A 12,578-nucleotide genomic window follows, 5' to 3' on the forward strand; every position below is an offset into this window, starting at 1 on the left:
CTCCAGCTCAGGTTTCCTGAAACTCCGGCTTTTGTTCCAGTATTTCTCTCCCAAAGTTTGCACTGCCTTCCGGCTCCTCGAGCATAAAATTGTTGTACAGTGAACTCATTTATAAACCAAAGAGGATTGGAAATAAAGTGATTCTAGTCTATAGATGGGAAAAGAGAAAACAAAGTAAGGAATAAAGTTGTCAATTGGGTGACTGAGGATAGTGTAAATATGTCACAGTGAACATATATTGGCCCAATGGGGGCCGGTGAAGGAATTACTGCTTTTAAAAAAAATCTAACGCGCCGGGCCGGGCGTGGCTCAGCGGTCAAGCGCTGACCTGGGATCCAGGCCATGAGGGTTCGATTCTCGGTCAGGGCACATGCCCGGGTTGCGGGCTGCAGCCGATTAATGGCTCTCTCATCGTTGATGTTTCTAGCTCTCTCTCTCCCTCTCCTTTCCTCTCTCTGAAATCAATAAAGATATATTTTTAAAAATCCAACGCAAATACAATTTAAACTTAGGAAAAAACTAAGTTAGGAGGCCGAAAATGAACTTGGGCAGACAGGCCCTTGCTATTTTGTTTTCCATGAGGACCCCGAGGTGATGAGTCAGCTTCCGGGAGGCGACTTGGACAGAAAACCTTCGCATATCAGTGTTTCCTGGATGTTTTGTTTTCAATAGAGCCCTGCTGAATGGGCTCGCGATGGGGAGGTACTTAAAATGCAGAGAAGCCGCTTTTATTTCAGCCCAGGTGAGACTAAGAGCGCTGATTTTTTTTTTTTTTTTTTTGAAATGAGTTTTGACCCTCGTGGGCCTCCGGCTCGGACTACATTTCCCTGCAGGCGGTGCTCGGGACTACGGGTGCCTACGTAGGGTCACGCGCCACTAGCCGCGGCGCAGTCGCCGTAAAAGCGGCGGACGGGCGGGCGCTTCGCTGTTTGAATGGCTACGGGCCCGGGCCTGCAGCTCACCTGAGGACCGGCCGCCCAGGGGTGCGCGATGCCATCTGGAGGCGACCAGTCGCCGCCGCCCCCGCCACCTCCTCCGGCGGCGGCAGGCTCGGAGGAGGAGGAGGACGACGACGGGGAGGCGGAGGACGCCGCGCAGCCGACCCGGTCGCCGACCCCTCAGACCGAGCAGCGGTTCGACGAACTATGCTGCCGCCTCAACATGGACGAGGCGGCGCGGGCCGAGGCCTGGGACAGCTACCGGAGCATGAGCGAGAGCTACACGCTGGAGGTGCGCCCCGGGCGGAGGCCAGGTCTTTCCGGGCCTAGTAACGCCCGCCGCCGGGATCGGCCCCTTCTCCCCCGGGTTGGGCGGGGCGCCCCGCAGGGACTCTCTGACAGCTCCCGGGGTGGGAATGTCGGCGGACCGTAGTCCCCGAAACCTGGCTTTTGAAAAGCTCTTAGCGTCCCTGAAGGAGAACCCCGCCTTGCTGCTGTTCGTTTTGGGGTTCCGAATAGGGAACACCTGTCGCCCTGATGCAGCACCACGAGGCTGAGGTCGTGCGGGGTCCCGATTACGAATTAACCACCACCTGGTTGGGAAAGGGAACAGGTGCGGCTGTGGAGACCGCACGGAGAAGGGGAGGGGCTTGCCTGGGTTCGCCCCGCGATTCGCTCGCTTTTAGGGTGTCTGGTCTCCTCCTCCAGCTCCTTTTCTACGGAATCAGGTTGCCTTTGTCCAGGCATTGCACCTGCCTGGATAAACGCGTCCAGTGTCGGGCTGTGTTCACGTACGTGTGGCCGAGAGGAGCCCCCTCCAGTGCCCATGAAGCGGGCTTTCCGCCTACCTGGACATGGACGCCGCCGCCCCCCTCCCCCTTGTCCCCGGGAACGCAGGACTGCGACGACCTTGAACACCTTTTGGGCACCGCAGACATTGCACAAGCCTCTCTCTCAGCCGCTGTGATTTAGGCCCTCTGGCGTCTCTTTCTTCGGACGGGGCCTGCGGATGAGAAAAAAATGCTCTTTTCTAGCCAGTGAGGCTCGAGTCGTGTAGGCCCCTCCCCTTTACGGGCCAATGGGAAGTGACGCGGAAGTCTGGGTTGTCGATCAGCTGTTTCCTGGCGTGTGCGCGTCGCTTTTAAACGGGAAGCCACGTGATTTTCTGAAGTAGTTTTACGGGTTTCGGAAGGAGTTGGGCTAGTGTGCTCCGGAAGGGAAGGCCCGGTGAGGCGTTTAATTATCCTGGGATGTTTTTGCCTACGTGCCACTAAGGTTATTTTTTTTAGTTAGTTTTGCAGTAACAGGATTTTAATTCAGTCCTTTCTCCCCATTGTTACATGTACAAGGAAAAAGAGAAGCTAGTGCCCTAGCGGCTTTAACACTTGGCAGACCTCGGTGACTTTGGACAATATGCTGAACCACTCCACAACTCAAGTTGGTGATACGTAAAGTTGAGATATTTGTACCTGAGGCACAGGGCTGTTCTAAAGGTTGAATAAGATGGTATTATGCGGTTCCTAGCACCTAGAGCACGCGTGCGGACAGTGCTGTAGCGGGTACCAAGCTCTTTCATATACTTAGGTGATCTGGCTGAACAGGCCGAGTTCCTGTCTCTTTCCCAGTGGTTCCTGGGTCAGGCAAAGAGAAGGACTCTCTTCGGTGATAAGTGCCTCCAAATAAGCTCTTGTTTTACCCTCAGGATAATCCTATAAATTACATAGGACAAGCATTATTGAGGTATTTCAGTTCGTAGAAGTTAAGTTCTGAAGTCCAGTGTTATATAAGCAAGTGACAAATACTAGATGGTTAGTAAACTATTTTTGAAAATATGTTTGATTACTTAATTTTTTTTATGACTGTGATCAGAGTCTTAGCTCAGTTTATCCAATAAGTGAAAGAAAGTTTATTCATGTATCAAATATTTTCTGCCAGACACTGGTGGTGTAGATGCTGGGAATAGATGGTGAACACAACTTTAAGTCCTCTGCCCTGTGGCGCTTGTAGTCAGGTATGCTGTAAGAGAATGTGATAATGGCCCCACCAGTCGTGGCTCAGCGGTTGAGCTTCGACCTAGGATCCAGGAAATAGCTGTTCCATTCTGGGTCATGGCACATGCCCAGGCTGTGGGCTCGATCCCCAGTGAGGGGCGTGCAGGAGGCAGCCGGTCAATGACGACTCTCTCATCATTGATGTTTCTCTCTCTCCTGATCCCTTCCTCTCTGAAGTCAATAAAGATAATATTTTTTTAAAAAGAGAGAATGTGATAATAATACAGAATGCTGGTTGCAGAGCTTTATCTTTTGATATTTTGTATTTTTCTGTGCTTCATACTTGTAGCTCATTCAATTCTCACATCCCTCAGATAAGAAAATTGAGCCTCTGTGACTGTTAAGTAATTCACCTGAGGTATTCTACTCCTGTGTTGGGTCTCCCAAGGCACATGTCCTATGTCCTGACAGAGAGCCAGGTGGAATCTATTGCTTTTTATGCTCTTGAAAGTTAGATAGTATCTTCCATGGTTCTACTGGTTGAACCAGTTCAAAGTGAGGGAACACAGACTCCTGCCTCTCAGTGGAAGAATGTCGTTATAGGAAGAGCACATGGAATATGGTCATCACTGAAAATTCAATTTCCCACAAACATAAATATCACTGTCAGTTTAAGCATAAGAATTTTTTATATTGAAATATACATAGCTCATTAACTAAATATCCGTTTTCTTTTGTTTTTTATAGGGAAATGATCTTCATTGGTTAGCATGTGCCTTATATGTGGCTTGCAGAAAATCTGTGCCAACTATAAGCAAAGGAACAGCTGAAGGAAACTATGTGTCTTTAACTAGACTCCTGCGATGTTCAGAGCAGAGGTAACTATGTTAGAGTTTGAAAAATAGTGTGAGTATAAAAGCTAGTAAGTCATAGTGGTAGGAAGAATTCTCTTTATCATTTTCTGAGCATTTGTACCTATGGAATGCTGAATTTTGAACCTAGGTCATGGTTTTCCTTTACTACATCTAAGTACTATCCATTATATTTTACTTAGTGAAAAATATTTAAATTTTAATGTATCAGGCACTTATATGAAGCATTTACTAATAAAGATTGTCTACTCATTCTGTAATATTGAAGAATTCTAAATAAGGATATTGAGAAACTTTAGGAAATACTCTAGGTTGAAAAGGTAAATAAAATATTTATGGTATTACATTTAGAACTACATGTGTAAGACTTGCATCTTAATATGTATGGAATGTGTAAATATTTGTAAGTTTCCTGTTTGGGATATAAGCAACACTATTATAATAAGTTATAAACAGGGTCAAATAATGCTTTAAAGAAGAGGCAGAAATTGCCTTTTCTATTGGTTGTATAATTGAACTGATTACATTTATTTGTGCCTTTTGGGTGAATTTTTTCTATGGCTTATTAAAGAATGGTGGAAAAGGGATATTTGGCATTTTGGAGGGTAAATATCACTTGTCATAATTTATGGACCTAATGGTTTTAAAAAATCACTATTAAAATAATTATCAAGAAATGTAATATTTTAGCTGTAGTCTGCTTACTTTGAATTCCATTTTGAGTTATGTTTAGACCTCAGAACAAGAGGCAGTGCATAAAGAGTTAAAGTTCAATTAGATTAGGGAAATTTGAAGTCTGATAATACCAATATTGGTCATTATGTGGGGAAATAGAAACTCTTTTTATTACTGGTGTGCATTGCTGAGAGAATAAATTGGTGAAACCACTTCAGTGTGAAATTTGGCAGTATCTAGGAAAGTTGAAAATGCACGTTTCTCTGACTCAGCAATTCTACTTCTTAGGGTAGCTGGTAAAGAAAGTCTTATATGTACAAGAATGTATTCTTTACAGCATTTTTGGTTATAATAAAAATTAGAAGCCACAATTTCAGTTGGTTGGGAAATGAATGCAAAAAATCATGGTAGTTCATATGAAGGAATATTTTTAGCAATTAAAATGAATGAGATCTATATGTATCAACATTAATCTCAGCAACATTATTGAATGAAAAAGCAAGTTGCAAAATGCTACTTACAATATGACCCCATTTATATAAAATTTTACACATACAAAAGAGATTACTTACTATTTTTGGATACAAATGTATCCATATAGTAACTCTAGTAAGCAGTAAGTATAAAAACATGGATGGGAAAGATTCAGACTAACTTTAGCATAGTGTTTGTCTTCGGGGCGGAAGAGTGGGGAAAGAGATTGAGGAGGAGTACAAATGAGAATTTAGGTTGTTCTCGTAGAATCTAAAACAAACATGGCAAAATTTACTATGTTAATATTTGTTAAATCTGACAGTAGGATACATGAATGTTGTTTGTGTTACTCTGGTTAATTGTTTTGTTTTAAATTTATTTTTTAATTAAAATCTCAGATAATGTGAGAATAAGAGTTGATTAGGAAGATCAGAGAAGTCAGTCTGTAGGAAATTAAGCTAGTCAGAGGCATGAGTTTTTATTTTATATCACTTTCTAAAAGTAATATAATTTAATGAGTTATTTTTTATTTACTTTTAATTATATTTGTATACTTGTATTTAGAAAATATCTCATTTTGTATTTTAGCTTAATTGAATTTTTTAACAAGATGAAGAAATGGGAAGAGATGGCAAATCTACCCCAACATTTCAGAGAACGTACTGAGAGATTAGAAAGAAACTTCACTGTTTCAGCTGTAATTTTTAAGAAATATGAACCCATTTTTCAGGACATTTTTAAATACCCTCAAGAGGAGCAGCCTCGTCAACAAAGAGGAAGAAAACAGCGGTATGTTTTTTATCTTTGTTGGTTAGGAATACACATTTATCTGACTGTGTCACGGTTTTGATCCCTTGGTTTTTGTCCCACAGTTTATTTTGCTAGTCTTAAAAAATGAATGTGATTTTGTACGTAACTTTTTTCTCCAATAGCGTTCTTTTAATAATAATTTCTTGCTTTTCGTTATATGTTAGCCAAGAGGAGTTTGGCTTCTCTCAGATGGCAAAATGTGTAGAATCCCTGTTCATATAAATTTTCACTTTTCATTTAAACTACCAAAAATACAAAAGTCAGAACACAGATGTTTTTACCAAAATAGCTACTGAGGGTCTAGAATTTGACTACTGATTTTCTGTTATTGAATATATTGACTATTTCTATAATTTTCTCTGTTATAATATATACCAACTATTTCTATTATTTGACATGTCAAATTACGTACTAAATAATCCCCATGAAGTGGCTTCTCTGTGTATTTTCATGTTTACAACAGTCAAGAGTCAAGAAGCTGGATTAGGGGTGGGAGGAGGGGACAGTGATCATGTCTGCAGTCTAAAAACTTAACTTTGACCCAATCTTTTTCATTTTCTCCTGATAGATGAGGATAATTATGGGATACAAATTCTCTACCTTTATCACAAAAGTATTTTTATAAAGTAGAAATGGAATTTGTTCTTAAAATAGAACTAGAAAAATGCTGACAAGAAAAGCAGGGGAAAGGAATTAATATAAATAAATGAATCGTGTTTGTTTCTCTTTCAATATAAAAATTTTCCAAAGCTGTGAAGGATATTTACAATAAGTGAGTTGTTTTTAATAATAAAACAAACTGTACATTTTTATATAATTGACCCCCATAATTTGGAAGCAGCTCATCTAGTTTGCTTGTACTGTTAGGGAATTGACTATTCACAGATATTCTAAAGTTTGGATAGAACTTTGTTCTGAGTCTGAGCGATGCTGATGCGATCATTTATAGAAATATACAGAATATTTTCTTCTTTGGAGTGTTGTAGAAAATGATTTCAGGTGGTACTTCCTATGATATTTATTAGGGTATATATAATACCTAATTCTAAGAAAATTGTAAGATACTTTATTTTAAAATTCGACATCTATATTACCCTGTATATTTTTTAGTAGTACTTTTGCCTAGTAGTAATAATGATGTATACCATTTAGTTAGTATTTATTATGGAATAGGGAATCTCCTAAGACTTAAATATATATTATTTCAGTTAATCCCTATGACACGTTTATGAGGTTGATACTGTTGTTATAGGCAAGGGAAAATAAGCCCTTGAAAGGTTAAGTAATTTGACCAAGGTCACATAGTAAGTGTGGAGCTGTTATTGCAAGTCACATAGTCTGCCCAAAACACCCATGTTTTACTGTGACCTTATAATGTGTATCACACACACCAACCTTTGAAAGTTTGCCACAGTGTTTATTGAGAATTTACTGTGTAAAGTACTTTGTGAGGTGTAATGTGAGACACAAGTATTTAAAAAAATCCACTGTCACTGTCTTTGGAGGCATACAGAAATGCAAAAGGTAATAGAAATGTAGGACTTCTGAAGCACAGATAAACTACTGTGTATGGACCAGTCAGGTAAGCTTCCATGGAATAAGTAGAAATAGGTTTTGAACGGTGGGTAGGATTTTGATAGGTGAATTTGGAGATACAGTAGTCCCCTTTTCACAGTTTCACTTCCCTTGGCTTCAGTTACCCATGGTGAACTGTGGTGTCAAAATATTAAATAGAAAATTCCAGAAATCATAAGTTTTACACTGCATGCCATTTAAAGTAGCGTGATGAAATCATACTCGTCCCATCCGGAAATGAATCATCCCTTTGGCTAGCTATCCATGCTTCTTATGCTCCCACTCTTAGTTACTAGTTGCAATCTCTGGTTACCAGATGACTGTCTCTATATCACCTTAACCCTATTTTATGTAATAATAGCCCCAAAGGACAAGAGTAGAAGTTCAGGCAATTCAGATATGCCAAAGAGAAGCCATAAAATGCTTCCATTAAGTGAAAAGGAATGTGTATATAGGAAAAAACATAGTATATATAAAGTTTGATACTGTGGCAGTTTCAGGTATCCACTGGAGGTCTTGGAAGAATCCTGTGCAGATAAGGGGGCACTACTATGTAGATAAAGCCTTCCATGCAGTTTGTTCTAGAGTTCTCATGTTATAGAGCTAGTTTTTAGAGTGGCTTGACTGTTAAGCTAAAAAGTTTGGCTTTTATCTTGGCAGCTATCAAAACTAGATAATTTATCATGTGCCTATGGCCAGGAAGCTGCTTTTTAAAGCAGGTCATTTACATTTAGTCCTTGCCAGGGAATGATGAATTAAGTCCAGAACGACAGTGTGGGAAATAAACCTCAGTCTCCTGATTCTTCTCTTCAAAGCAATTTATTAGAATAAGGCTATTGGGATTGGAGGCAACAAATGTCTTATCTACACACTGGCAGAGGTTTTGGCAGAAAAGCCGAGCTTAAAACATGTCTGAACCTCCCTTTAACAGACAATTTGGCAAAATACACAAGGTACTCTTAATAATAAAAGTATAAGGAATGATAGGAAGGCCAAGATTTACATTATGAGGTCCCTTTGTGAGAGAGTGTGGAGATTCCAAGATGGCAGCGGATTGAGTGTAAGCTACTCTGACACACTCCCAGGACCAAATGAATTACAACTAAAATATACAAAAACCATCCTGAAATCAACTGAAGACAAGCTGGAGAGCACCCTCATAACCAAGGACCTACAGTGGAGACCGCATAGAGACGGGTAGGAAGTGCAGAGGTTTGAGAGGGCTGGCTGGGTTCCCACAGGCAGCAGCTGAAGGTCTAGAGGGATATCTCAGCTGGGGGGCGAGGGAAGGTTCCCACTGAGAACTCTGGTCCTAAACCCCAAGATGGGCTTCTCAGCCCAGAGCACCAGAACTGAGAAAGGTGCCCACATAACATCTGGCTGTGAAAAGCACTGGGTTTCTGTCTGCCAGGGAGAGAGGGCTGGAAATGCAGGTACCTTTTTAAGGGGCCAACACACAAAATTTTGTGTGCAGCCACTCACTTTGGGCTCTGGTGGAGGGAGGGGAGTGTGGACTGGAGCCGTGAGGAGAATCCAGGAGTGCTGGTTCGGGGAATAGAACTCGGAGGGTAGCCACTTGGATTCCTGTGCTCAATCTCCTATACTGCAGAGGATATCTTTAGCAGGCAGACATTTACCATCCAAGCAGCTTTTGCCTGGGGGAGGGGGGAGCAGTTGCCCCACCCTGAGGAATTTCTACAGCCTGAAGCTCATTAAGAGACTGAATAACAATCAGCCTCTGAGTGCTTTGAGTCTCTGCCTGTTATGCTTCTGGACTCAGGGCTTGGAAAAGCAGATCTTGGTGCATATCTTGGTCCTTCTAAAACGCACCCAGCCCCAGCAGAGGGAGCCACAAGCTATGGAGTGGAGTGAGGAAAGCTTCAAAGGGTACTCAGTGCCAGTCACAAACAGCGTCTGACATTGGCCTGCACCAGAGACCATCCAAAAGACTGGGAGTCCTAGCAGATCTATTTAATACATAGAAACAAACCCAAACAGGCAGCCAAAATGGGGAGACAAAATACCTCAAATGAAAGAACAAAAGAATTCCCCAGAAGAAGAGCTAAATGAAATGGAGGTGAGCTATCTGTCAGATAAAGAGTTCAGAATAGTGATGGTAAGGATGCTCAACAGAAAATGTATGGAAACTATGAAGGAAATTAAGAATGACATCATAGAAGTAAAAAAAGCGTTGGAAGGAATAAACACCAGATTAGAGAAAGTGGAGGATCAGATCAGTGAATCAGAAGACGGTAGAAAAATTAATCAGAGAACCAAAAAGAGAAAACAAAAAACAGGACAGTTTAGGGAGCTATGGGACAACATGAAATGTAACAGTATTCCCATCATTGGAGTACCAGAGAGGTTGAAAGTAAGCAAAGGTTAGGAACTGGTTTGAAGAAATAATGGCAGAAAACTTCCCTAACCTGGTCAAGGAAAAGGTCACACAAGTTCAGGAGGCACAGTGAGTCCCAAGCAAGAACCCAAAGAGGCCCACACCCAGACACATCATAATTAAAATGCCAAAAATTCAAGACAAAGAATCTTAAAAGCAAGAGAAAAGCAAGCTGTTACCTACAAAGGAGCTCCCATACAGCTATCAGCTGACTTCTCATCAGAAACTCTACAGACTGGAAGGGAGTGGCATGAAGTACTCAAGATAATACAAAACAAGGACTTGAAACCAAGAATATCCAACAAGGCTATGATTCAAAATAGATGGTGAAATAGCTTCCCAGACAAAATAAGGCTAAAAGAGTTAGGTAGGCAACCAATCGGTGTGTCTCACATCGATGTTTCTCTCTCTCCCACTCTCTGAAAAGCAACCCTCAGGTGAGGATTAAAAAAGAAATAAAATGGCAGTAGGTAAGTACCTATCAATAATAACCTTAAATGTAAATGTATTAAATGCCCCAATCAAAAGACAGGGTAGCTGAATAGATGAGAAAATAAGACCCAAAGTTATGTGGTCTACAAGAGACCCACCTCAGAACAATAGACACACAGGCTGAATAAAAAAATAAAACTTCTGGAGGACTTTAAGGGAGAGAGCAACAGCAATACGGTCATAGCAGGGGTCTTTAACACCCCACTGACTTCACTGGATAGTTCTTCCAGACAAAAAATCAACAAGGAAACAGTGACTCTAAATGACACACTAGATCAGATGGATTTAATTGACATTTACAGAACATTTCACACCAAAGCTGCAGAATAGGCATTCTCCTCAAGTGCACACCAGACATTCTCTTTTTTTTTTGAAAACATACCTTTATTTATTTCAGAGAGAGGAAAAGAGAGGGAGAGAGAGAGAGAGAAACATCAATGATGAGAGAGTCATTGATCGAGCCCACAACCCGGGCATGTGCCCTGACCGGGAATCGAACCCCGATCGCCTGGATCCTAGGCCAATGCTCAACAGCTGAGCCACACCCAGCCGGGCCACACCATTCTCAAAGATAGACCACATGTTAGGACACAAAACAATCTCTACAAGTTCAAGAAGATTGAAATCATATCAAGCATCTACTCAGACAGTTACACCAAGGAATACTATGCAGCTGTAAAAAAGAAGGATCCCTTACCCTTTGAGACAGCATGGTGGGACCTGGAGAGTATTATGCTAAGCTAAACTAAATAAGCCAGTCAGGGAAAGACAAGTATCCCATGATCTTACTCATATTTGGCATCTAATGAATAAAATAAACCAGTGAACAAAATAGATCCAGATACATAGAAGCATGGAACAGACTGATGAATCTGAGAGGGAAGGCAGGGGTGGGTGGGGTAGGGTGGGGAGAGATTAACCTTAGAACTTATATTCAGATATGCATAACCCATGGACACATACAATAATGTGGTGAAGGCCTGGGTAGGGGGTGCAAGGTAGAGGGATTCAGTGGTGGGAAAGAGGGAACATTTCTAATACTTTCAACAATAAATATAAAACAAAAAAGTCCTTTGTGTGTCTGTGTTTATATCTTGATATAAACTGAAATGTTTTTAGGGACAGAGGGTTTACATTTCATCAGCTATGGCAGAGGAAAAAAATTGGGGAAATATCTGACTGCATACATGGGTCTTAAAGTAGCATTAGTCTTGCTGCTCTCACTAAAAGGACTATTGTTACTTATTTCATTTTCTACCTTATCTTGACCTCAAGATAACGAGTTTGGAATTTTCTTCGTTCTGAGATGAGCTCTTTCCCTGGCTCCCAGCTAATTCCTTACCAGTATGTTGTTGGAGTAGAACTTCTTGCGTATTTTCCCTGTGAAGCAAATCTCCCATTTTCTCTAACGGGGTTTTGTTTCTCATCTAATTTACAGTCATCTATGATGTCTTTTACTAATTTTTTTGTTATCTCCTGACTTTTTTCTCCCCCAAAGGCGACAGCCCTGTACCGTGTCTGAAGTTTTCCATTTTTGTTGGGTGCTTTTTATATATGCAAAAGGTAAGAAAAGAGTAATATTTATTTAGATATTAGTTTATTTAAATGGGTACTACTTTTGTCAACCTATAATGTGTATCAGGAAAAGATTTTCACTGAAAAATTACTCAGTGGTTTTATTCACAGATTCTTTTGTAAGTATTGCCTTTTCATAAAAGTCTTTAGGATTTCTTTATAAGGTCCAAAACTTATCTTATTAAATGGAAAAGCTTAAAATTTTCTTCTTATACAATGTCTTTTCCACCCAAACCTATTCTTGTGAACTATGGACTGAAAACACATTAGTGTGTCTGTTTATATCTTGAGCTGTATTTTTCATGAGACAAGTCTAAAGGAGTGGGACTGATCATCCTCAGTGGTTCAGGTTACTTTCTGCATCTTGTTCAGATAATTACACTTCATCAATGCCTTTAGATACAATTTATTTTCTCTCCCTTTTTTCTCATGTCACTTAGCCTACCCAAGGTCTGCATTCAGTGAAATATGTTTTGTTTTGTTTTATGTTTGTCCTGTCTGTATTTCTCTGTAGAAATTATTCTTACTAATCTAAAGAAGAAAAGAGAGTACAGTTACATAAGTTACATAGCTTTTTTCTGGAGACTGTACAGAATGCCTTTGCCATTAAGATAAGCCCACTAAAATGCAAAGTTAAAAAAAGTCATAGAGGCTACAAGGAGTTTCATAAATAAAAGATATTCTCATTATGAGATCAACTAACCCAACTTATTTATTTTAAAGATTAGGTAACAGCCCCAAAAAGTAGCTGCTAGAAACATAGCTAGGATTTGAACCCAGA

The 12,578-nt window shown here is 40.6% G+C and overlaps 1 protein-coding gene across 3 annotated transcripts in view; it reads left to right on the top strand.

The window, feature by feature from the left end:
• Positions 1-928: 928 nt before the first annotated feature.
• Positions 929-12,578, top strand: part of RBL2 (RB transcriptional corepressor like 2) — a 62,519-nt gene continuing 50,869 nt past the window's right edge. For 2 of the 3 annotated variants that reach the window (XM_016221027.2, XM_087827509.1), the window contains exons 1-4: positions 929-1,230; positions 3,677-3,807; positions 5,539-5,739; positions 11,721-11,785. In XM_016221027.2, the coding sequence (XP_016076513.1) occupies positions 991-1,230; positions 3,677-3,807; positions 5,539-5,739; positions 11,721-11,785 (637 nt within the window). In that variant the 5' untranslated portion in view covers positions 929-990. Of the gene's footprint in view, positions 1,231-2,257; positions 2,376-3,676; positions 3,808-5,538; positions 5,740-11,720; positions 11,786-12,578 lie in introns of those variants that run through there. The other variant, XM_016221028.2, reaches the window with a different exon arrangement.

This window comes from Miniopterus natalensis, chromosome 18 (genome assembly GCF_054644295.1).
Source record: "Miniopterus natalensis isolate mMinNat1 chromosome 18, mMinNat1.hap1, whole genome shotgun sequence".
NCBI lineage: Eukaryota > Metazoa > Chordata > Mammalia > Chiroptera > Miniopteridae > Miniopterus > Miniopterus natalensis.